Source organism: Somniosus microcephalus, chromosome 8, assembly GCF_052327205.1.
Source record: "Somniosus microcephalus isolate GS21.2 chromosome 8, FLI_Smic_1.0, whole genome shotgun sequence".
Classification (NCBI taxonomy): Eukaryota; Metazoa; Chordata; class Chondrichthyes; order Squaliformes; family Somniosidae; genus Somniosus; species Somniosus microcephalus.
The window spans coordinates 3,393,730-3,419,210 of NC_140994.1; the positions used below are offsets into that span (position 1 = coordinate 3,393,730).

At 50.4% G+C, this 25,481-nt stretch overlaps 1 protein-coding gene across 2 annotated transcripts in view; it reads right to left on the bottom strand.

The window, feature by feature from the left end:
* Window positions 1-1,855: 1,855 nt before the first annotated feature.
* Window positions 1,856-25,481, bottom strand: part of taf5 (TAF5 RNA polymerase II, TATA box binding protein (TBP)-associated factor) — a 28,060-nt gene continuing 4,434 nt past the window's right edge. The window contains exons 2-10 of one of the 2 annotated variants that reach the window (XM_085994143.1): window positions 23,712-24,027; window positions 17,829-17,992; window positions 13,905-14,040; window positions 12,586-12,706; window positions 10,864-10,993; window positions 9,650-9,814; window positions 5,102-5,279; window positions 4,817-4,994; window positions 1,856-2,409 (exon numbers count right to left, since the gene is read on the bottom strand). In XM_085994143.1, coding sequence (XP_085850269.1) covers window positions 2,192-2,409; window positions 4,817-4,994; window positions 5,102-5,279; window positions 9,650-9,814; window positions 10,864-10,993; window positions 12,586-12,706; window positions 13,905-14,040; window positions 17,829-17,992; window positions 23,712-24,027 — 1,606 coding nt within the window. In that variant the 3' untranslated portion in view covers window positions 1,856-2,191. The remainder of the gene's footprint in view (window positions 2,410-4,816; window positions 4,995-5,101; window positions 5,280-9,649; window positions 9,815-10,863; window positions 10,994-12,585; window positions 12,707-13,904; window positions 14,041-17,828; window positions 17,993-23,711; window positions 24,028-25,481) is intronic. The other variant, XM_085994144.1, reaches the window with a different exon arrangement.

Here is a 25,481-nt window from a genome sequence, read left to right on the forward strand (position 1 = left end):
TTCAGCCCCTCGAGCCTGTTCCGCCATTCAACGAGATCTGCGACCTAACTTCATATGCCCTTCTTTGCCCCATATCCCTTAATACCTTTGCTTAACAAAAAGCTATCAATCGCTGTTTGCGGAAGAGAGTTCCAAACTTCTCCCACCCTTTGTGTGTAGAAGTGTTTCCTAATTTCACTCCTGAAAGGTCTGGCTCTAATTTTTAGACTCTGCCCCCTAGTCCTAGACTCCCCAACCAGCAGAAATAGTTTCTATCTGCCCTCTCTGTTCCCTTTAATATCTTGAAAACTTTGATCAGATCACCTCTTAACCTTCTAAATTCTAGGGAATACAACCCTTTGTGTAATCTCTCCTCATAACTTAACCCTTGAAGTCCGGGTATCATTCTGGTAAACCTACGCTGCACTCCCTCCAAGGCCAATATATCCTTCCTAAGGTGTGGTGCCCAGAACTGCTCACAGTGCTCCAGGTGTGGTCTAACCAGGGTTTTGTACAGCTGCAGCATAACTTCTACCCCCTTGTACTCTAGTCCTCTAAATATAAAGGCCAGCATCCCATTAGCCTTTTTGATTATTTTCTGTACCTGTCCATGACATTTTAATGATCGATGTACCTGGACCCCCCCAAGTCTCTTTGGACATCCACTGTTTTTAGCTTTTCACCATTTAGAAAGTCCCCTGTTCGATCCTTTTTAGGTCCAAAGTAGATGACCTCACATTTGCTTACATTGAAATCCATTTGCCACAGTTTTGCGCAGTCACTTAATCTTATCCCTTTGCAATTTTATGCTTCCATCTACACTGCTGCCTATCTTTGTCATCAGCTAATTTGGATATATGATGACTTGCTATGCCATCATCTAAGTCGTTAATAAATAGTGAATAGTTGAGTCCCCAACACAGATCTCTGCGGGACACCACCAGTCACATCCTGCCAATTAAATACCTGCCCATTATCCCTACTCTCTGTCTCCTGCCGCTCAGCCAATTTCCTAACCAGGTCAGTAATTTGCCCTCAATTCCCTGGGCTTCTACCTTAGTTAACAGTCTCTTATGTGGGACTTTATTAAATGCCTTCTGGAAGTCCATATAAATAACATCCAGACATTCCCCTGTCCACTACTTTAGTCACCTCTTCAAATGAGCTCAAGTTCAGAGATAGGAGGGCCGGTTCGGAGTGCATTGGAATAGTCGTGTTTGGAGGTAACAAAGGTATGGATTTACATCAGTGACACTCCCACATGCACGTGAACAAAATTTCAGGCATCCAGGGCTGATTTGCTGAGCAGTGCCAGACGCACACAGTGCTGGTTTGTCAGTAAGTGTGGATGTTTGGCAATGGATGAAGTTGGTGTAGTTAGAACACTGCTCTTTAACCTCTGCCACCTGGGAGGGTTTCTAGCATTGGACGGGTTTCTGTGCCTCTCACAGGATGTGAGAGCCTCAGCCTCGCTGCTCCTGCCTGAGGGATTGCACTAAATTAACCCCTGAAATGGCAGAATCCAAGATCCCCTGATCTCCATCCCCCAAATTAACCTTGCAACATACCTGTACCACCTGTGAGCAGTTACTGGGACTGAGGCCAGTACAAATATCATTAGGTGCTGTCTGGTTTCTGGAAAAAAGGTAAAATCTCTGAATACCTTGAGTTTGATAGCTGTGCTTTTTAAATGAGGTGCAAGAGGTTTAAATGCAACTCAGACAGATGAGATGCCAGTCTCCTCTCTCTACCCGCTCTGGGAATGTTTGATGGAGTAGGGTAGAGGGAGTCAGTGCACAATGTTGTACTGATAATTGACGCTTTATGAAGGGAACATTTTCTTCCTGCTCCTGCAAATAAATCATAGGTCACCGTGACTAATTTCAGGGTTTTATTGTAAACTTCATCAAAACTTAAAAAAAATACACAAACTGAAACAGGAACGACCCCGTTCATTCACATTAATGTAAAATGTCCCAGTGCAACAACGTGTCGCAAATATGGCTGCAGGTGAGTCGCCTCGAAGGGGGAGCCAACTACGAGAATGTCACGGATACCGTGAAAATATCTGAATCCTCTGTTCTTTATAACGGGGACCGGAGAATAAAGATGGGAAAAGACGGGAGACTTGGGTTCTTCATCCTGGATAACATGAGCTGGGGAGAGGGGGAACCGCAAGCTGTGGGGGGGGGGGAAAAAAGAGAAGAGCCGGTCACTGCGGGTTGTACGCCCCTGCAGCCAGCAGCAGGTTGCGACGAGTGAAGTGCAGGCCGATGATCGGCGTGGATTTGGTCATGTAGGAGCCCAGCAGCAGCTCCTGCGAGTTGTCGGGCAGGTTGATGTGCCCGGTGGCAGTGCTGAAATCGTCCGTCTCCAGGTCCTCGAAGGCTTTGACCGTGTCCCACATTCTCACCGTGTGATCCATGGAACCTGAAACACAACAATTCGGAGAAGGGTCAGGACTCCCCTCACATGCGTTTCCATTCCTGGCTGAAAACCCAGTTTCTCCAATGGACACTGGGGATCAGCCACGATTCTCTCCTCTGCACTGCCTCCAATCACTGAACGTGTGTTGTTTGAATTCAACTCAGATGGTGATTCCAGGGCAGGTTGAAACTAAAAGAACTTGCATTTCTATAGCGCCTTTCACATCCTCAGGAAGTCCCAAAGCGCTTCACAGCCAATTAAGTACTTTTTGAAGTATGGCCACTGTTGTAATGCAAGACACGCAGCAGCCAATTACACAGCAAGCTCCCAGAAACAGCAATGTGATAATGTCTGTTTTAGTGATGTTGATTGAGGGATAAATATTGGCCAGGACACCGGGGGAAACTCCTCTGCTCTTCTTTGAAATAGTGCCATGGGATCTTTTACATCCACCTGAGAGGGTAAACGGGGCCTCGGTTTAATGTCTCATCCGAAAGACAGCCCCTCCGACAGTGCGGCGCTCCCTCAGTACTGCCCCTCCGACAGTGCGGCGCTCCCTCAGTACTGCCCCTCCGACAGTGCGGCGCTCCCTCAGTACTGCCCCTCCGACAGTGCGGCGCTCCCTCAGTACTGCCCCTCCGACAGTGCAGCGCTCCCTCAGTACTGCCCCTCCGACAGTGCAGCACTCCCTCAGTACTGCCCCTCCGACGGTGCAGCGCTCCCTCAGTACTGCCCCTCCGACAGTGCAGCACTCCCTCAGTACTGCCCCTCCGACAGTGCAGCACTCCCTCAGTACTGCCCCTCCGACAGTGCAGAGCTCCCTCAGTACTGCCCCTCCGACAGTGCGGCGCTCACTCAGTACTGCCACTCCGACAGTGCGTCGCTCCCTCAGTACTGCCCATCCGACAGTGCAACGCTCCCTCAGTACTGCCCCTCCGACAGTGCGGCGCTCACTCAGTACTGCCCCCCCGACAGTGCGGCGCTCTCTCAGTACTGCCCCCCCGACAGTGCGGCGCTCCCTCAGTACTGCCACTCCGACAGTGCGTCGCTCCCTCAGTACTGCCCATCCGACAGTGCAACGCTCCCTCAGTACTGCCCCTCCGACAGTGCAGCGCTCACTCAGTACTGCCCCCCCGACAGTGCGGCGCTCCCTCAGTACTGCCCCCCCGACTGTGCAGCGCTCCCTCAGTACTGCCCCCCCCGACAGTGCGGCGCTCCCTCAGTACTGCCCCCCCGACTGTGCAGCGCTCCCTCAGTACTGCCCCCCCCGACAGTGCGGCGCTCCCTCAGTACTGCCCCCCCGACTGTGCAGCGCTCCCTCAGTACTGCCCCCCCCGACAGTGCGGCGCTCTCTCAGTACTGCACTGAAATATAACGTTTCACATTATGCAATGTACACGCCATACTCTAGTTTCTGCTCATTGTTTCTCTGCTATTGATGATTGCCTCGAGTGCCAGCCTGGATTCTGTGCTTAAGTCTCTGGAGTGGGACTTCAACCCACAACCTTCTGACTCAGATGCGAGAGTGCTACCCACCGAGCCACAGCTGACACCTAATCCAGAGTACACTGCTGACTGTTTCGGACGCTGAGTGCCAGTTCTTGTTTAAACACAAGATAGTCTAAGGCCGGGAAATTCCTGCAGTCTGCTCCAGCTCCACCCGTGTTACTTCACCTTAAGTGCGGCGGAACTCGTCAGTAATGCCAGCTCCCAAGGAATTTCCCGACCGACATTGACCCCTGACCCCCATGCTTAGAGGGTAAATGCCCCCCCGTGGGGCGGAGCGGGGCTGAGCCGTATGGACCAAGAAGCTCTCGGGTTTGATTCCTGGTCGGTATCAGATTGGAAACAAAACCAGTGGACTCAATACTCCAGGAATGGTGTGGGGGGAGGGGGGTTAGGAGAACCCGCGTTCAACATGTCCAACCGATGCAGAACAGCAACAACACTGATAGGATGTTGAACTGGATAGCCAGAACGGTAGAGTACAAGTCAGGGGAAGTGTGGTGGTGTACTGGTTATAGTCCTGTGCTAGTAATCCAGGGACCAGGAGTTCAAACCCCACCAGGGCAGTTTGAGAATTTGAATTCAGTTTTTTAAAATCTGGAAATAAAAAGCTGGTGTCAGTAAAAGTGACCCTGAAACTATTGGATTGTCGTAGAAACCCATCTGGCTCCCTTAGGGAAGGAAACCTGCTGTCCTTACCCGGTCTGGGCCTGTATGTGACTCCAGTCCCACCAACGTGGCCGACTCTTAACTGCCCTCTGAAATGGACACTCAGTTTGTATCAAACCGCTACCGGTGGCTCAAGGCGGCGGCTCGCCACCACCTCTCACAGCAACTAGGACATTAAAAGAACAATTTTAAAAACTCTGCCTTTGCCCCACTCCACAAAAATGCTCAATCTCACCAGAGGCTAAAATCTCCCCATCTCGGCTGAACTTCAGGGCGTAGACCGTGTCGGTGTGACCTTTCAACTCGCCCACAAGCAGCCCGTGCCCGATATCCCACAGCAGCACCCGCCCATCTGTAGCACCGGAAGCCAGGTATCTGCCGTTCGGAGAAAACGCCAGCGAATGGATCGGCCCCTGGTTGGAGTAAACGAAAGGCACGTTAACGTGAGGGCCGGTTTCAGCGGGGATGTGGGAGTGTGTTTGCGGGGCTCAGCAACAACCACCTGCACAGGGCCTCGTACCTTGTGTCCCGTGAGGATTCGAACGCAGTTGCCGTTTAGAACATCCCATAGCCGGATGGTCCTATCTGCAGATCCCGTCACCACGTAATTAGAGTTGGGGTGAAATCTTGTGCAGGTGACGTCAGAGAGGTGACCAGAGAATATTCGCAGGGGCTGGTAGTGGTCAGTCACCCAAAGCCTGAGGAATGGAACGGCCCAAACTGTTACTCAAATACAGCTGCATCTTACTAACGACCCGTGGGCGATGCCAATTCACTCAGTGCATGCGGTGCCGCTCCCACTGTGTTCCTGGTCCAAGGGACACGCCGTACTAATTCATTGAAGTGCATTTCACTATCGTTCAGTACCGACTGCCAGAAATGGATGCAGATGCTTCAGAAAGGCTCGGACAAAAGTGAGCAAGCAGGTTCAAAGCCGTGGGAAGAAAGGCACAAGCAACTGGAGTGATTTCTGCTGCAGAAACGGCTGAGGGAGGACGTGGTCCAGGTCTGTAAATATCGAGAGGGTGGGGGTACAGAAGCTATTTAAGCACACAAGGAGCCCAGGATTGGCGGGCACTAGCAAGGTTACAGGATACGGAACAGACTCCCAGAGAATGGACTTGATTCAGGGTCAACTGGCACCTTTAAAAGGAGCTGGAACGACATCTGCGGGGGGACGGGGGATTGGGGGTTAGAGAGATACGAACAGCTTGATTAGATTTTAGGGGAGATAAGGTGGGAACAGAGGATCAACAGGTTGGGGTGGCTCCACGATAGAATAATCAGTCACGGACTCCGGGACTGATGGGTTGGAAGGCTGTTTCTCAGCCTGGACTTTAATCTTCTGCCACATGGTATGTGAATGAGTTATTCATACCTAGATACAAACATAGAAGATAGGAGTAGGCCATTCGGCCCTTCGAGCCTGCTCCGCCATTCAATGAGATCATGGCTGATCATCCAAACTCAGTACCCTGTCCCTGCCTTCTCCCCATATCCCTTGATCCCTTTAGCCTTAAGAAATATATCCAACTTTTTCTTGAATATACTTAATGAACTGGCCTCCACCGCCCTCTGTGGCAGAGAATTCCACAGGTTCACCACTCTCTGGGTGAAGAAATTCCTCCTCATTTCAGTCCTAAATGGCTTACCCCTTATCCTTAGACTATGACCCCTGGTTCTGGACTCCCCGGCCATCAGAAACATCCTTCCTGCATCTAATCTGTCCAGGCCTGACAGAATTTTATAGGTTTCGATGAGATCCCCTCTCAATCTTCTAAACTCCAGTGAGTATAAGCCCAATCGACACAATCTCTCCTCATACGTCATTCCTGCCATCCCAGGTATCAGCCTGGTGAATCTTCGCTGCACTCCTTCCATGGCAAGAACGTCCTTCCTCAGGTAAGGCGACCAAAACTGCACACAATACTCAAGGTGTGGTCTCACCAAGGCCCTGTACAACTGCAGCAAGACATCCTTGTTCTTGTACTCGAACCCTCTTGCTACGAAGGCCAATGTACCATTTGCCTTCTTAACCGCCTGCTGCACCTGCGTGCTTACCTTCAGCGACTGGTGTGCAAGAACACCCAGGTCTCTTTGCACTTCCCCTTCTCCCAATCTATTACCATTCAAATAATAATCTGCCTTCCTATTTTTGCCACCAAAGTGGATAACCTCACATTTATCCACATTATAGTGCATTTGCCATGTTTCTGCCCAATCACCCAACCTGTCCAAATCGTACTGGAGTTCCATGACATCCTCCTCACAGCTTACCCTCCCCCCCAGCTTTGTGTCGTCTGCAAATTTGGAGATATTACATCCAATTCCCTCGTCCAGATCATTAATATATATTGTGAACAGCTGGGGTCCTAGGACCGATCCTTGCGGTACCCCACTAGTCACTGCCTGCCACTCGGAAAACGACCCGTTTATTCCAACTCTTTGCTTTCTGTCCGCCAACCAGTTCTCTATCCAAGTCAATACCTTGCCCCCAATCCCATGTGCCATAATTTTGCACGATAATCTCTTATGCGGGACCTTATCGAAAGCCTTCTGAAAGTCCAAATACACCACATCCACTGGTTCTCCCTTATCTATTTTACCAGTTACATCCTCAAAAAATTCCAGTAGATTAGTCAAGCATGATTTACCTTTTGTAAATCCATGTTGACTTTGTCCGATCCAGTCACTGCTTTCCAAGTGCTCTATTACATCTTTTATAATGGACTCTAGCATTTTCCCCACTACCGATGTCAAGCTTACCGGTCTATAATTCCCCGCCTTTTCTCTACCACCTTTTTTGAATAGTGGGGTAACATTAGCTACCCACCAATCCATGGGTACTGTTCCAGAGTCTATCGAGTTCTGGAAGATGACCAGCAATGCATCTACTATTTCTAGGGCCACTTGCTTAAGTACCCTGGGATGTAGATTATCAGGCCCTGGGGATTTATCGGCCTTCAGTCCCATCAATTTTCCGAACACCATTTCCCTACAAATACTGATTTCTTTCAGTTCCACCCTTTCATCAGACCCTATGTTCCCCGGCATCTCTGGGAGGTTATTTGTGTCCTCCTTTGTGAAGACAGAACCAAAATATGTATTTAGTTGGTCTGCCATTTCTTTGTTCCCCATTATAAATCTCCCTGATTCTGACTGCAAAGGACCTACGCTTGACTTCACCAATCTTTTTCTCTTCACATATCTATAAAAGCTTTTACAGTCAGTTTTTATGTTCTCTGCCAGCTTACTCTCATATTCTATTTTCCCTTTCTTAATTAATCCCTTTGTCCTCCTTTGTTGAATCCTAAACTGCTCCCAATCCTCAGGATTATTGCTTTTTCTGGCCAATTTATATGCCCTCTCCTTGGACCTTATGCTATCCCTAATTTCCCTTGTTAGCCACGGTTGGGTCACCTTTTTTGTTTTATTTTTATGCCAAACTGGGATGAACAAATTCTGTAGTTCATCCATTCGGTCTTTGAATGTTTGCCATTGCCTATCCACCGTCAACCCTTTGAGTGCCATTCCCCAATCAATCCTACCCAACTCGCTCCTCAGACCATCATAGTTTCCTTTATTTAAATTGAGGACCCTAGTCTCCGAGTCAGCTACTTCATTCTCCATCTTAATGAAGAATTCGATCATATTATGATCGCTCCGACCCAAGGGGCCTCTTACAACAAGATTGCTAATTAATCCTTTCTCGTTACATAATACCCAGTCTAAGATGGCCTGATCTCTGGTTGGTTCCTCGACATATTGGTCCAGGAAACCATCCCGTAAACACTCCAGGAATCCCTCCTCCACAGTATTGTTACTCATTTGGTTGGCCCAATCTATATGTAGATTAAAGTCACCCATGATGACTGCTGTGCCCTTATTGCACGCTTCTTTAATTTCTCTTTTAATGCCATCCCCAACTTCCGCCTTACTGTTTGGAGGTCTATAAACCACTCCCACTAACGTTTTTTTCCCCTTAGTATTTCTCAATTCTACCCATAGATTCCACCTCATCAGAGCTAATATCCTTCATTACAATTGTGTTAATCCCTTCTTTAACCAGTAATGCTACCCCACCTCCCTTTCCTTTTTGCCTATCTTTCCTGAATATCGAATACCCCTGGATGTTGAGTTCCCAGTCCTGGCCTTCCTTGAGCCACGTTTCCGTAATCCCAACCAAATCGTATTTGTTTACTTCTATTTGCGCAGCCAATTCATCCACCTTATTACAAATGCTCCTCGCATTAAGACACAAAGCCTTCAGGCTTGTTTTTTTAACGCTTAGACCTATTAGAATTATTATTTACTGTGGCCATGTTTGATTTAAACCGTTGATTTCTCTGACTGCCACTTTTGTTTTTCTCCTTCCTATCTTTTGCTTTTATCCTTGTTTCCCTTTCCTCTGTCTCCCTGCTCAGGTTCCCAACCCCCTGCCATTTTAGTTTAAACCCTCCCCACAGCACTAGCAAACACTCCCCCAAGGACATTGGTTCCAGCCCTGCCCAGGTGCAAACCGTCCGGTTTGAACTGGTCCCACCTCCCCCAGAACCGGTTCCAATGTCCCAGGAACTTGAATCCCTCCCCCTGGCACCATTCCTCTAGCCACGTATTCATCTGAAGTATCCTTCTATTTCTACTCTGACTAGCACGTGGCACTGGTAGCAATCCTGAGATTACTACCTTTGAGGTCCTGTTTTTTAATTTATCTCCTAACTCCCTATACTCCGCTTTTAGGACCTCATCCCGCTTTTTACCTATACCTATATTCAGCAGTCACAATTCTAGGAAAGCCCCCATTACATGACCAGTTCAAAGCCCCACCCACCAGTTTGCAAAGTATTAACCCCCTTATATCACATATACATCAATTCGACCATTGGAATGTTACACAAAAAGAACAAAGTTGCTTTGAACTGTTGAGCCGTGACCCCGCACTCGCCGTGACCCCGCACTGTCGCACTCGGCCGTGACCCCGCACTGTTGCACTCGGCCGTGACCCCGCACTCGGCCGTGACCCCGCACTGTCGCACTCGACCGTGACCCCGCACTGTCGCACACTCACCGTGCCACTCGATCGTGCCCGCCCGAAATGAAGTAGTAGCCATACGGAGAGAACTGCGTATCCCACACCGGGTAGTTGTGCCCTTTGTAGCCCACGAGACAGGTGAAGGTTTGCAGACTCCACAGTCTCACCGTCCCGTCCTCCGAGCTGGACAGCAGGTAATTCCTGAGGAGAGAGTGGAGAAACATCAAACACTGTTCAAATCAAGTCTAATTGCAATCTCCGTCTCCCACTCTTTCTCAGGACCTCAAAACTGTGGGACTTCTCAGCTCCCCATATATTCCCTTCCCTTACACCCTACAGGCTTTGAAATCATTTCTCCCCGATTTATCTCCCACTCTTCACATCCTTGGTGATGTCCTGCACTCTGCACCGCCCCTCTCACTAAAAGAACTGGATAGATGGAGTGCTGATTGCGCGGGTGTGGGATACGGGAGCTCTGCGAGGGCATGGATGCACCGTCACCATCTTGTAAACACTTCCTAAAGGACCGCTCACTGCCAGCTGTTCAAACTACAGTTGTGTGAGTGGGATAGACCAGCCCTGGAGCATGTTAGACCACTGCTGTGCCCAGCCAGCACAGAATTTCAGAGTAAATTGTCTTATATCAAGAAGGAGTTGGATATATTTCTTAAGGCTAAAGGGATATGGGGAGAAGGCAGGGACAGGGTACTGAGTTTCGATGATCAGCCATGATCGCATTGAATGGTGGAGCAGGCTCGAGGGGCCGAATGGCCTACTCCTGCTCCTATCTTCTATGTTTCTATAATACTCCTGTGCAGCGCCCTTGGGACGTTTTACTATGTTAAAGGTGCTATATAAATACAAGTTGTTGTTGTTGTAAAGTCTGATCTGGATCAAAAAGTGGCAGCTCCAGATAGTGATGGGATGCCTGTATGGTGGATGTGAAAGATCCCATGGCACCATTTTGAAGGAGTGTCCTGGGGCCAATATTTATCCCTCAACCAACATCACTAAAAACAGATTATCTGGTCATTATCACATTGCTGTTTGTGGGAGCTTGCTGTGCACAAATTGGCTACCATTTTTCCAAAATACTTCATTGCCTGTAAAGCGCTCTGGGACATCCCGAGGTTGTGAAGGGCTCTATATAAATGCAAGTTCTTTCTTTCTCATCAGTGACAGGCCCTCAGTCTGCCCATTTACAGTTATAACAGAACGCATTGACTGGTTTCCCAGGAACTGCTCCTTACCTGTCAGGACTGAAGCTGGTCCCGTACACGGGGCCGCCGTGTCCCAGTAACATTTTAAACTCGCACGCAGTCTTCTCGTCCATTATTCTCTCCAGCACATCTTCCGACTCTTTGTCGATTAAACTGAGATCTGGAGGAGAAAGATAAAGTGCTCAGAGAGACTGCTGCCTCCACTCGTGCTGTGACCAAGAGCAGACACATCTCCCTCAGTCGCTCCCCAACAAGAGCAGAAACTTAAAATCAAATCGCAGCATGTCCTGAGAGACGGAAATGTCCTTGACCGTCCTGGACCGCAACTTAAACTTGCAACACCAAACTGGTCACGCATGTAGGGGAGATGCACAGAGCTGCACGGTGCTATTGATGTCGTCCAGGGAGTGTGGGGATCCCAGAGAACCAGCATGCAGAGTCTGTATGAAGCACCCCAGGTCAGCTACAGCATTGCTGCTCACTCAGGGTTTGTCAAGATTCACAATCCCAAGGAGTCCAAAGATGTGCGGGTTAGGTTGATTGGCTATGATAAATTGACCCTTAGTGTTAGGGGGATTAAATACATGGGATTACAGGGATAGGGTGGGATATGTGTTGGTGTAGGGGTTACGGGGATCGGGTGGGATATGTGTCGGTGTAGGGGTTACGGGGATCGGGTGGGATATGTGTCGGTGCAGGGGTTACGGGGATCGGGTGGGATATGTGTCGGTGTAGGGGTTACGGGGATCGGGTGGGATATGTGTCGGTGCAGGCTCGATGGGCCGAAATGGCCTCTATCTGCACTGTGGGGTTTCTGTGATGGAGGGGGCTCCCAAGCACACTGCAGAGTGATGGGACACGGGTCTGCACCGACAATCCCATGTGGTGAGCTCCTGATTTCAGTCATATACCGAGGCCAGTGGCAATTCACCACGGGGTGGAGGGGGAATAAAACACTGCAGGCCCATTAACGGGGCCCTTTCACTCGCTGCCAGGGAGCTGGGATAACCCCCCACTCCTAATAACATTCTCTCGCCTGCTTTTGCTGGTCAGGGGGCAGCACAGAATGCTGGTAGTTAACCACTATAACTACAACTTATTTCACACAGAAGGTTATGATCTGGAACGCACTGCCTGAAAGGGTGGTGGAATCAGATTCCAGAGCAGCTTTCAAAAGGCAATTAGACAAGTACTGGAAGAGAACTGATTTGCAGGTTATGGGGAAAGAGCAGGGGGTGTGGGACTAAACTGGACAACTCTCGCAAGGAGACAGCACAGGCACGATGGGCCGAACGTCCTCGTGTGCTGTGTGATTCTAACTAGGCTGGCAGTGGAGGCCCAGAGGCAGATTGCGCAGGTGTGCTGAAGGGGACAGGAGAGCTGTAAACAGTCTCCAGGCCGTGGGCCAATGTTCCCTCCAATTCTTTTTGGGTGTGCGGCCCCTTTAATGGGCTGTGTGGTCCATTCACATTTCCGCACATACGCGGTTTTTCCATTCAAAAGCTGGTGACCGGCCTGCGCAGGACGTCGAGACAGCTGCACAACTCAACGGGAATATTGCCGTGGGCCAAGTGCGGCCCTGGACGACTCTGCAAAGGGGATACCGCTTTAACAAAGTGCCTGATCCCCAACACCCAGACACCGCCCCCCCCCCCCCCCCCCCCCCCGCCGACTGGGACGTTTCCGTCTCCCACTCCAATACCCTGGCAGGAGGCTGCTGAGGCCTGGTGCTCCGGCGCCGAGCAGCTTTACCTGTAGCCCCTTTGACACTGCGCAGCTTTTTCGGCGTGACGCTCCACACTCTCACGGTGGAATCAGCAAATCCTCCCGCTATCAGACTAGAATCGTCCGTGAAATCAACCGCAGTGAGACCCTGGACCGGTACAGAAAGGGCGGAATGCAGGTTAGAAACCAGACCGAACAAGACAGCCATTTCTGAAGAATTAGTCACTAAAACATTAACGATACGCAGAGTACTCCAGCTGTAGCCGAACCAAGGCCGTGTACAAATTCAACATCACTTCCTTGCTTTTACATTCAACACCTCTATGTACAGACCTCAATCCCATTTAACTTCATTATGGCCTATCTACCTGCACTCTCCCCTTTAACAATCCGTGTACCCGCAGCCCCTAGATCTTTCTGTTCCTTCACTACATTAGGAATCTTACCATTTAAGAGATACTTCATTTCGCTGTTCATTTTCCCAAAATACATTTCTCTGCATCTGCCACCTGTCTGCCCAATCTGCTAACCTTAATTCCTTCCTCCATTTCATTTGATAAAAAATACTCCCTATTCCCCCAAAGTGAAGGCAGAACTGCAGAATATTCATCCATCCTTCAACCCCACTGTTATACGCAGACCTGCTCTCCTCTAGGCCAACGTCATGCAACACAAATCGCTGACTAGCCACAGGCGAGGCTACGATGACACCATTTTAGCCACATGCATTACTTTTAGTAGAAAACACCTTACACACACAATACAGGTAAACGTACCCCACACGTGCATTTTTACTGAACAAACACGTACCACCGCTCAGTAGTAAAACCGAAGTAAAGCAGCCACAATCAGGAAACACTCGCACACTCTGCTTTTTTTACCATTTTACCAACAAACACACACAAAGGTTAAAGTTCACAATGCACACACGGTGCGGACATCAGTATTGCGATCACATGCCCGATGGCGGTGTCGATTATTCATCTTTTATTTACGAGGTAGAAATACAATTCGCCACATGTGGCCAGTGGGGGACAGCACTGACCAAGAAAACATTCTGCTCTCTGTCCAGCCCCTCTCCAGTCGAAGCACCCCAGGAACCATCCTTCCCTGGGGAATATTCCGCCCTGTACGTTGAACCAACCATCCCATTCCCAGCTGGATTTCTCCTGAGGTTAGAAAATTCCCCGGCACAGTGAGGGGCACAGACACAGGATCGCACCCGCAACTTCCCGATGGCAGGCGGGTAACCAGCGGGAGGTGCTGAGCGGAGGGTGACTGGTTCCTCGCAGGGAGAGGACTAATACTACAGACCGCAGTATGTCGCTGTGCTGTAAATCACTAACCTGGTAGGCGTTGAGGAAGGTGTAAAAGCAGATGGAGGGCAGGCAGTCTGGGCCAAGCTTCACCCTCTTCGTGGCTTCCTTCATTATCATTATCTTGTCCAGTTTGTCGGAATCTTTCAGCTCAGGAAGTGGAATTCTGAGGGTGGGAAAAAAAGAGATTAAAGAACAATCCTCATTAACATTCTAAATCCAGGAGTATCCAGTGGGCATAGACACGTTGCACAAAACTGCTCCTAATCAGGCAAACTCACGCAGAAGGGACACAGGATGACTGGGGTGGGACATGGAAAATGTCACTGGAGGATCAAGTGCTCTTAACCCGTGCTGTACCTGCCCTGGGAGTGTTTGATGGGACAGTGTAGAGGGAGCTTTACTCTGAATCTAACCCCGTGCTGTACCTGCCCTGGGAGTGTGTGATGGGGACAGTGTAGAGGGAGCTTTACTCTGTATCTAACCCGTGCTGTACCAGCCCTGGGAGTGTTTGATGGGGCAGTGTAGAGGGAGCTTTACTCTGTATCTAACCCGTGCTGTACCTGCCCTGGGAGTGTTTGATGGGACAGTGTAGAGGGAGCTTTACTCTGTATCTAACCCATGCTGTACCTGCCCTGGGAGTGTTTGATGGGACAGTGTAGAGGGAGCTTTACTCTGTATCTAACCCGTGCTGTACCTGCCCTGGGAGTGTTTAATGGGACAGTGTAGAGGGAGCTTTACTCTGTATCTAACCCGTGCTGTACCTGCCCTGGGAGTGTTTGATGGGACAGTGTAGAGGGAGCTTTACTCTGTATCTAACTCGTGCTGTACCTGCCCTGGGAGTGTTTAATGGGACAGTGTAGAGGGAGCTTTACTCTGTATCTAACTCGTGCTGTACCTGCCCTGGGAGTGTTTAATGGGGCAGTGTAGAGGGAGCTTTACTCTGTATCTAACCCGTGCTGTACCTGCCCTGGGAGTGTTTGATGGGGCAGTGTAGAGGGAGCTTTACTCTGTATCTAACCCCGTGCTGTACCTGCCCTGGGAGTGTTTGATGGGACAGTGTAGAGGGAGCTTTACTCTGTATCTAACCCGTGCTGTACCTGCCCTGGGAGTGTTTAATGGGACAGTGTAGAGGGAGCTTTACTCTGTATCTAACCCGTGCTGTACCTGCCCTGGGAGTGTTTGATGGGACAGTGTAGAGGGAGCTTTACTCTGTATCTAACCCGTGCTGTACCTGCCCTGGGAGTGTTTGATGGGACAGTGTAGAGGGAGCTTTACTCTGTATCTAACCCGTGCTGTACCTGCCCTGGGCGTGTTTGATGGGACAGTGTAGAGGGAGCTTTACTCTGTATCTAACCCGTGCTGTACCTGCCCTGGGCGTGTTTGATGGGACAGTGTAGAGGGAGCTTTACTCTGTATCTAACCCGTGCTGTACCTGCCCTGGGAGTGTTTGATGGGGCAGTGTAGAGGGAGATTTACTCTGTATCTAACCCGTGCTGTACCTGCCCTGGGAGTGTTTAATGGGACAGTGTAGAGGGAGCTTTACTCTGTATCTAACCCGTGCTGTACCTGCCCTGGGAGTGTTTGATGGGACAGTGTAGAGGGAGCTTTACTCTGTATCTAACCCGTGCTGTACCTGCCCTGGGAGTGTTTGATGGGACAGTGTAGAGGGAGCTTTACTCTGTATCTAACCCGTGCTGTACCTGCCCTGGGAGTGTTTAATGGGACAGTGTAGAGGGAGCTTTACTCTGTATCTAACCCGTGCTGTACCTGCCCTGGGAGTGTTTGATGGGACAGTGTAGAGGGAGCTTTACTCTGTATCTAACCCGTGCTGTACCTGCCCTGGGAGTGTTTGATGGGACAGTGTAGAGGGAGCTTTACTCTGTATCTAACCCGTGCTGTACCTGCCCTGGGCGTGTTTGATGGGACAGTGTAGAGGGAGCTTTACTCTGTATCTAACCCGTGCTGTACCTGCCCTGGGAGTGTTTGATGGGGCAGTGTCGAGGGAGCTTCATCTGCCCTCAAGTCCTCATTTAGCAGAAATATGTTCACAACCTGGTAAGTACTCTCTCCATCAAACATTAGAAACTTTTTATTACAAAATACACCCTGATTAAATAAAGAAAAGTTTTGAATAATTCATTTGCAGCCAAGAATTTGCCAGGACTGGAGAATTTTAGCTCTGAGGTGATCTCATTGAAACATAAGGTTCTGAGGGGGATTGACAGGGTAGATGCTGAGAGGTTGTTTCCCCCTGGCTGGAGTGTCTAGAACTAGGGGGCACAGTCTCAGGATAAGGGGTCGGCCATTGAGGACTGAGATGAGGAGGAATTTCTTCACTCAGAGGGTTGTGAATCTTTGGAATTCTCTGCCCCAGAGGGCTGTGGAGGCTCAGTCAATGAGTATATTCAAGGCGGAGATCGGTAGATTTTTGGACTCATGGGGAATCAAGGGATAGAGTTGAGGTCAAAGATCAGCCATGATCTTGTTGAATGGCGGAGCAGGCTCGAGGGGCCGTATGTCCTCATTCCTAATTCTTATGAAAGATTGGATCGGCTGGGGTTGCTTTCTTTGGAACGGAGGAGGCTGAGGGGAGATTTAATTGAGGTGTATAAAATTATGAGGGGCCTAGATAGAGTGGATAGGAAGGACCTATTTCCCTTAGCAGAGAGGTCAATAACCAGGGGGCAGAGATTTAAAGTAATTGGTCGAAGTATTAGAGGGGAGTTGAGGAGAATTATTTCACCCAGAGGGCGGTGGGGGTCTGGAACTCACTGCCTGAAAGAGTGGTAGAGGCAGAGACCCTCATCACATTTAAAAAGTACTGGGATAAGCACTTGAAGGGCCGTAACCTCCAGGGCTACGGACCGAGAGCTGGAAAGTGGGATTAGGCTGGATCGCTCTTTTCTGGCTGGCAGACACGATGGGCCGAATGGCCTCCTTCTGTGCCGTAAACTTCTATGATTCTATGAAGAAGTAAAGTCAGCATTCTACGGTGCTACAGCAGGCTCGATCTTTTCACCCTGGTCAGTCAGAGTGATATCAATGGATAATAATGAGTGCAAAGGATATGATTAAATCAGAGCTAAAATACTGGGCACTGCTGCCAATTCCTGCACCATGCAGCACCAACACAAGGGTGCCTACCACAGGTGCCAAAACATCCACAAATACCAGCAGTGCAGCTTCACACCACACTTCCGTCAGTGTCGATGAAGTTCTGGGCCCCGCACCGCAGGAGGGGTATATCGACCTCGGAGGGGGGGGGCAGCGCAGATTCACCAGAATGATCCCGGGGCTACAAGGGGTAAATTATGAGGACAGGTTGCTCAGACTGGGCTTGTGTTCCCCGAGTATAGAAGATTAAGGGGTGATCTAATCGAGGTGTTTAAGATGATTAAAGGATTTGATCGGGTTGTTACAGAGAAACTATTTCCTCTGGTGGAGGGAGTCCAGAACAAGGGGGCAGAACCTTAAAATTAGAGCCAGGCCGTTCAGGGGTGACGTCAGGAAGCACTTCTTCACACAAAGGGCGGTGGAAATCTGGAACTCTCGCCCCCCAAAAAGCTGTTGAGGCTGGGGGTCAATGGAAAATTTCAAACCTGAGATTGATGGATTTTTGTTGGGTCAGGGTATCGAGGGATATGGAGCAAAGGCGGGTAGATGGAGTTGAGGTCCAGATCAGCCCTGATCTCATTGAATGGTGGAACAGGCTCGAGGGGCTGAATGGCCTCCTCCTGTTCCTGTGTACACAGATGATGCCGGCTGATGTATATTAAAACACATTGTCTCTTTAAAAAATACTTCAAAAATTGCCAAGAATAAATTGCTGCGGACAGAGCTTCGTTGCTCGATGTAGAAGTTATCCAACAGCTGGACGGGGCTCCCGCGTGCCAGGATAGCGGTGATTGAGCAGGTGGAGGGATGGAGCCGGGTGGCGGGCTCCCCACTCACCTATTCTGCTGAGGGGCGTTGGGGTCCTGCTTCTTGCTCTTTGCACCCAGGCTGTCCTTCTTCGGCTTCTTCTTCTTTGGTTTCCCCTCCTCGTTCTCTCCTTCCTCATCCTCATCGTCGAGAGGCAGCTCAATCTCCGGCTCCTTCAGCAGCCCAAAGAACACCTGCCAAGATTTCGCCAAGTTAGCCGAGTCCAGCGTCCCGACCTACCCACCCCGAGACCGTGCTCCAATTATGGCTCCCGGCACAGGGTGCAGCAACTCAGCATTTTGCGGCAGAATCTGCTCCATTTTACTTCCCCTCCTGCTCCAGTTTGCCTCTGGGGTACAGACCCTCTGCTACCTTACTCAAGTGGCCATGCTTCCTGTGTGTGCCTGGGCACGGAGTGGTGGCAGGCTATCCAACCAAAGAAGCATCAACCTGTCCTCACCACAAGATCTCTCTGTCTCTCTCTCTGTGTCTCTCTCTCTGTGTCTCTCTCTCTCTCTCTCTCTGTCTCTCTCTCTCTCTGTCTCTCTCTCTGTCTCTCTCTCTGTCTCTCTCTCTGTCTCTCTCTCTGTCTCTCTCTCTGTCTCTCTCTGTCTGTCTCTGTCTCTCTCTCTGTCTGTCTCTCTCTCTCTGTCTCTCTCTCTCTCTCTGTCTCTCTCTCTCTGTCTCTCTCTCTCTGTCTCTCTCTCTGTCTCTCTCTCTCTGTCTCTCTCTCTCTGTCTCTCTCTCTCTGTCTCTCTCTCTGTCTCTCTCTCTCTGTCTCTCTCTCTCTGTCTCTCTCTCTCTCTCTCTGTCTCTCTCTCTCTGTCTCTCTCTCTCAATTCAATTCAAATGCTTTATTGGCATGAAAGTTTACAGGGAACCATATTGCCAAAGCTTACATAACAAAAAGTACAGTTTTCCAACATTCTGTAGGTGTCAAACAATTTTGACCTTCGTTGGGTACATACAATATTACTTTAAACAATATTAATTTAAACAGTCTTTGTACATCAGTGGGTATATTCAGTATTAATTTTAAACAGTCCTCAGGTTGTGACATGTTGTTACATATTTGGCACCAAGGTATGGTCTGTCTCCTTCTCCCAGGACTAATCTTAATTTTGACAGGTCATCCAATTCCTTGAAATCTGGGGTTGTTTGGCTGAGCTTGTCAAATAATATGTTTCTTGATGTGTTGAATTTTTCGCATTTTAGGAGGAAATGCATCTCTGTCTCAACCTCGCCGGCCAGACATTGATCACATATTCTATTCTCTCTAGGCTGCCAGGATTTCTTGTATCTTCCTTTTTCAATTGCCAGTTGGTGGTCGCTTAGTCTGTACCTGGTGAGGGTCTGTCTCTGTTTTGTGTCTCTGATGGTCGAGAGATAGTCTGCCAGTTTATATTCTCTTTTTAGGGCCCGGTAACATTCTAATCTGCTTTGGCTTTTGGTTATTTTGTTCCAATGTTCCAGGTAGGTTTCTTTGCTTTGTTTAATGATTTGGTTCACTCGGATTGGTGTTTGGACGGCAGTGTTGGTCTGGGACTGGTCAGGGTCCGGCTGAGTAGGAGTACTTAGTTTCAGTAGCAGCTGACTCAGGGGACTCTTTTCTGGGTTTAGCTCTTGGGTCTGGAAGGCTTTAAAATGAAGGGTGTCTGGGGAACTAGATTTGAGGTGATTTAGGAAGTTTAGTGCTCGTTTTTGGATGTTTATTATCAGTGGGTATCTGCCTAGTTCGGCTCTGCATGCATTTGTTGGTGTTTTCCTTTGGGTGCGAAGAATGCTTCGGCAAAATTCTGCATGTAGGGCTTCTATTGTGTGTTTTTCCCATTTAGTGTAGCTATGGTGATTGAGCGGGCCCCATACTTCACTACCGTACAGCGCAATCGGCAGGATTACGCTGTCAAATATTTTTAGCCAGATTTTGATTGGGATTTGGATGTTGTAGAATTTTCTTTTTATTGCATATAGGGTTCTTCGGGCTTTTTCTTTTAGTGCATTCACTGCTATGCTGAAGCTCCCTGATGCTGTAATGGTTAGACCAAGGTAAGTGTAGCTCATAGTGTGTCCTATGATGGTATCACTGAGAGTAAACTGGTATTTGTTTTCCTGACACCTGGGCCTTTTTTGAAAAATCATGATGTTGGTTTTCTTTAGATTTACTGTTAGGGCCCAATTTTGGCAGTATTTGTCGAGTAGGTCTAGTTGTTGCTGTAATCCCTGTTCTGCGGGAGACAGCAGAACCAGGTCGTCCGCATAGAACAGGGATTTCACTTCTCCATCCAGGAGAAGTGAAATCCCTCTGTCTCTCTCTCTCTCTCTGTCTCTCTCTCTCTCTCTCTCTGTCTCTCTCTCTCTCTGTCTCTCTCTCTCTCTGTCTCTCTCTCTCTGTCTCTGTCTCTCTCTCTCATGAGCACACAAACACTTTCCAGCAGGGTTCACTGGATTGCAATCAGGAGCTGCGACTCTGGCTGATTTGGTTCTTCTCTAACCCACGGACACCGAAGCCAATGCATCGCCCTGGCTGAGACCAATTGCCTCTACACAGATTGGGAATCAAACCGGGATCTGTTTTTGTCTGTATGCCTCGGTTATTCACTGATTGTAACTGGCGAATCAGACAGCGAACATTTAACAAAATCTAGAGAGTATGGTGAGTGAGAGCAGTGCATCTCCAGTTCCTCTCTCCATCTCTAAGCCTGGCTGAACTTCTCCCAACTCAATATTGCTCTGCATCCAGAGTGGCGCTCATGTCAATTCTGCCCTTCCTCAAGAACAGCATCAAGAACTCAGACAGAGGGCCTGTGCAGTGGGCTTATGCTTAGTTGCCGTTATCACAAGGTGCCAATATGCTTTAAAGGGGGGGCGGGGGGAAAAAAAAAAATCACACTTAAGCTAACAGTGTTTGCGCGATGCTCTTAATCCATCTCCTCAAACTGATCCCTCCTCTGTCATCTCCAGTGACAGACCTGTACCCACCAGTACTGTACCCCAGTGTTAATGACAGACCTGTACCCACCAGTACTGTACCCGTGTTAGTGACAGACCTGTACCCACCAGTACTGTACCCGTGTTATACTGTGACAGACCTGTACCCACCAGTACTGTACCCCAGTGTTATACAGTGACAGACCAGTACCCACCAGTACTGTACCCGTGTTATACAGTGACAGACCGGTACCCACCAGTACTGTACCCGTTATAGTGACAGACCTATACCCACCAGTACTGTACCCATGTTATAAAGTGACAGACCTGTACCCACCAGTACTGTACCCCAGTGTTATACAGTGACAGGCCTGTACCCACCAGTACTGTACCCCAGTGTTATACAGTGACAGACCTGTACCCATCAGTACTGTACCCCAGTGTTATACAGTGACAGACCTGTACCCACCAGTACTGTACCCCAGTGTTATACCACTCAGAACGCTCTCTACAAACACAGCACTGGTTTAGAAGGGCTAATCCTGCAGTTGTACAGCTGGGTTTTTCTCAGTAAACGTAGATCAAATGTTTCACCTGCCCTGCTTTACACTTTGAGAGAGTCTAGTAACGACACTGAAAACCCCACCTCACTGCCTTGCTACACAAAATAAAACAATGCCTATGGCACAGAGGGCCATATGTACTGCAAAATAACAGCTAGTGTTTCAGCCCCTGTAGGATGGAGGGCGAGGGCTGGAAGCAACAGAGGTCTGATCAGCTGGACATCACTAAGTCTCTGTAACACAGTAAAATGGCACAAACTTGCAGAGTAATAGTCCAGCGAGCTGACACACGCCTCACCTCCCGCGCCCTCAACACTTCCTGACTCCATACCAAGATCTTCCAATAAGGATGTAATTAAATCACCCAGGCAACTCCTGTACACCTCCCGAGAGCACCACAGGGCAGCACCATTTCCACCAGCTCCCCCTGGCTCAATGGGAGCAGTGGAAAGCTGCATCTTTTGATAACCGATCGCTGCTGGTCTCCCCCATGGCGAGGGGAGAGTAAAATCTCAGCTAGGGTAGTCGCCGTTGATCATTTCCCAGCAATTCCCGTTGGAATGTGTACTTGTGACATGACTGGCCCCAGCTGGGACGCCCTCCATAGTTGAATAGCCTGCTGAAGCACTCACAGTTTGGGTTCAAGCAAAGAATTAGAGGAGGGAGCCTCTGGAAACTTACCTTAGGAGAGGGGAGAATAAAAAGCACCCAATTAGGTAGACCGCCATCCCCTAGTGATTCAGTAGGGAATGGGGAACGGGGTCCGGGGATCCCGCTGACTCAGTAGGGAATGGGGGACGGGGTCCGGGGATCCCGCTGACTCAGTGGGGAATGGGGAACGGGGATCCCGCTGACTCAGTAGGGAATGGGGAACGGGGTCCGGGGATCCCGCTGACTCCGTAGGGAATGGGGAACGGGGTCCGGGGATCCCGCTGACTCCGTAGGGAATGGGGAACGGGGTCCGGGGATCCCGCTGACTCCGTAAGGAATGGGGAACGGGGTCCGGGGATCCCGCTGACTCCGTAGGGAATGGGGAACGGGGTCCGAGGATCCCGCTGACTCAGTAAGGAATGGGGGACGGGGTCCGGGGATCCCGCTGACTCAGTAGGGAATGGGGAACGGGGTCCGGGGATCCCGCTGACTCAGTAGGGAATGGGGAACGGGGTCCGGGGATCCCGCTGACTCAGTAGGGAATGGGGAACGGGGTCCGGGGATCCCGCTGACTCCGTAGGGAATGGGGAACGGGGTCCGGGGATCCCACTGACTCAGTAGAGAATGGGGGACGGGGTCCGGGGATCCCGCTGACTCAGTAGGGAATGGGGACGGGGTCCGGGGATCCCGCTGACTCAGTAGGGAATGGGGGACGGGGTCCGGGGATCCCGCTGACTCAGTAGGGAATGGGGGACGGGGTCCGGGGATCCCGCTGACTCAGTAGGGAATGGGGGACGGGGTCCGGGGATCCCGCTGACTCAGTAGGGAATGGGGAACGGGGTCCGGGGATCCCACTGACTCAGTAGAGAATGGGGGACGGGGTCCGGGGATCCCGCTGACTCAGTAGGGAATGGGGGACGGGGATCCCGCTGACTCCGTAGGGAATGGGGGACGGGGTCCGGGGATCCCACTGACTCAGTAGGGAATGGGGAACGGGGTCCGGGGATCCCGCTGACTCAGTAGGGAATGGGGGACGGGGTCCAGGGATCCCGCTGACTCAGTAGGGAATGGGGGACGGGGATCCCGCTGACTCAGTAGGGAATGGGGAACGGGGTCCGGGGATCCCGCTGACTCAGTAGGGAATGGGGGACGGGGGACGGGGATCCCGCTGACTCCGTAGGGAATGGGGGATGGGGTCCGGGGATCCCGCTGACTCAGTAGGGAATGGGGGATGGGGTCCGGGGATCCCACTGACTCCGTAGGGAATGGGGGATGGGGTCCGGGGATCCCGCTGACTCAGTAGGGAATGGGGACGGGGTCCGGGGATCCCGCTGACTCAGTAGGGAATGGGGACGGGGTCCGGGGATCCCGCTGACTCAGTAGGGAATGGGGACGGGGTCCGGGGATCCCGCTGACTCCGTAGGGAATGGGGAACGGGGTCCAGGGATCCCGCTGACTCAGTAGGGAATGGGGACGGGGTACGGGGATCCCGCTGACTCAGTAGGGAATGGGGGACGGGGTCCGGGGATCCCGCTGACTCAGTAGGGAATGGGGAACGGGGTCCGGGGATCCCGCTGACTCAGTAGGGAATGGGGACGGGGTCCGGGGATCCCGCTGACTCAGTAGGGAATGGGGACGGGGTCCGGGGATCCCGCTGACTCAGTAGGGAATGGGGGACGGGGTCCGGGGATCCCGCTGACTCAGTAGGGAATGGGGGACGGGGTCCGGGGCTAACCGCTCATTCCCGCACTGAGCGTTCCCTAATCCATACCTTTGTTTTATTTGCCTCTCTCTTGGCTTCTCCCGCCATTCCTCCGGACGTCACCTCGATCTGCTGCTTGCTCCTGGGCATCCCATCGAAGACGTCGATGAACAGGTGCTCCTGCACGATGTTCCAGATCTGGTTGTTGTGCCTCTCCTGCAGGTGACGCTTCAGGCACTGGTACGAGTCCCGGGAGATGCGCAGCACAAACTTGCTGGTGCGGAAATCCAGCACCGTCTCGTTGCCCTGCATGTGCTCCTTCTTCGACAGCCCAGCCAGCACTCGCAGGTCGTCATGGTAATAACCTTCCTGATCCCCATAATACCTTTCACAAAGAGGTTAAGACAGTGACAAAGTGCAACGTAACCTCTCCCAGACAGTTCTGTGCCGTGCTTATTCAACGTGCAGCTGCCAATACTTTACAGGGAAAGTCACGGCCACATTCCCACAGTAACTCCAACATACAGCCCACTCACTACTTCCTCACCAGTCCCACTATACACCCCTAATAAACACAAAGAAATTGGACTCCTAAACCTGGATTCTTCCCCTTCACTAACAGCAGGAGTGCCCCCTCCCGCCCCGCACTAAGCCCATGATCGGGGACTGGAGTCTACCCTCATACCCCCCACCCTCACCCCAGTAGACTCCCCTAGATGGAAACAAATAAAGTATGGACACGCAAGAGTCCACCTTCTATATAAATGACTAAAATTCCCAGGAGCCATCACCTGCATAAAGTAACATACCTCTCCATCACCAACTGTGGCTCCAAAATATACGCGCACAAGGGGGCTGTTCCCTGACAAAACTCCCAACACTACTTGCTCCAAGAGCGCTGTGGCCAAGAACAGGAAGAGAGAGAGATGCTGGGGGTGCAGGGAGGAGAGACCTTCAAGATGCTGACCAAGGGGCAAAGAGCCGCTCAGAGAGAGGGACACAGAGAGAGACTGTATTCAGGGGAAGGGGGAAATCCCACTGAAGTGACGAGAGGCTGTAATGGGAAGCGGACAGAACGGACCTGTTTTTTGGGATGGAAGTGAAAGAGGAAAGACCCTATTGAGCTGGAAGGAGGGGGAGGGAAACTCCGCTGAGAGAGGCAGCCTCTCGGGCTCTGCTGGGAGTGGGAACAAAGATGCTTTTAGAGGTGGGAGTGGGTCCAGTGCAGACCAGGGCCTTGTACGAGTACACTGGGTACAGAAACGGTTATAGCACTGGACCAGCAACCCAGAGGTCCTAAGCTCAAATCCCACCAGAGCAAGTTGGGAAACGGAATTCAATAAAACATGAAAGCTGCAGGATTGTTGTAAAACCCCAACTGGTTCATTGAAGAGCATGCCACCCCAACAAGGTAGATGCTTAATGCCCTCTAAAGTGACTAGGGCTGGGCAATAAAGGTGGCCTTTCCAGAGTTACCCACATCACAAGAACAAAAATGATGCTCATTAGCTGAAGTGTGAGGTTTAAACGCAGTATCAGAGCTGTATTCATCGAGGAAGCAGATATTAATCACGGTGAGTTGGTGTGAGTGAGGCGCTGATTTAGTAGATTTGGTCACAGTCTCACTTCACAAAGTATCGTGCCTCCCCCTCAGTTTTCACGCGTGTTTATATTATAGGATGTATAAAACTGGTGTATAAATTAATTTGAATCTCCTCAGTCACTTGTTCAAGCGTCACGCCTCCTACTCACTGTACACCAGCTCGAGCAACAGGTCTCTCTGAGAGACGTTTATTTTATTTATTAATCCTCTCACCTGTGGAAGGCGTGCCTAGCCTC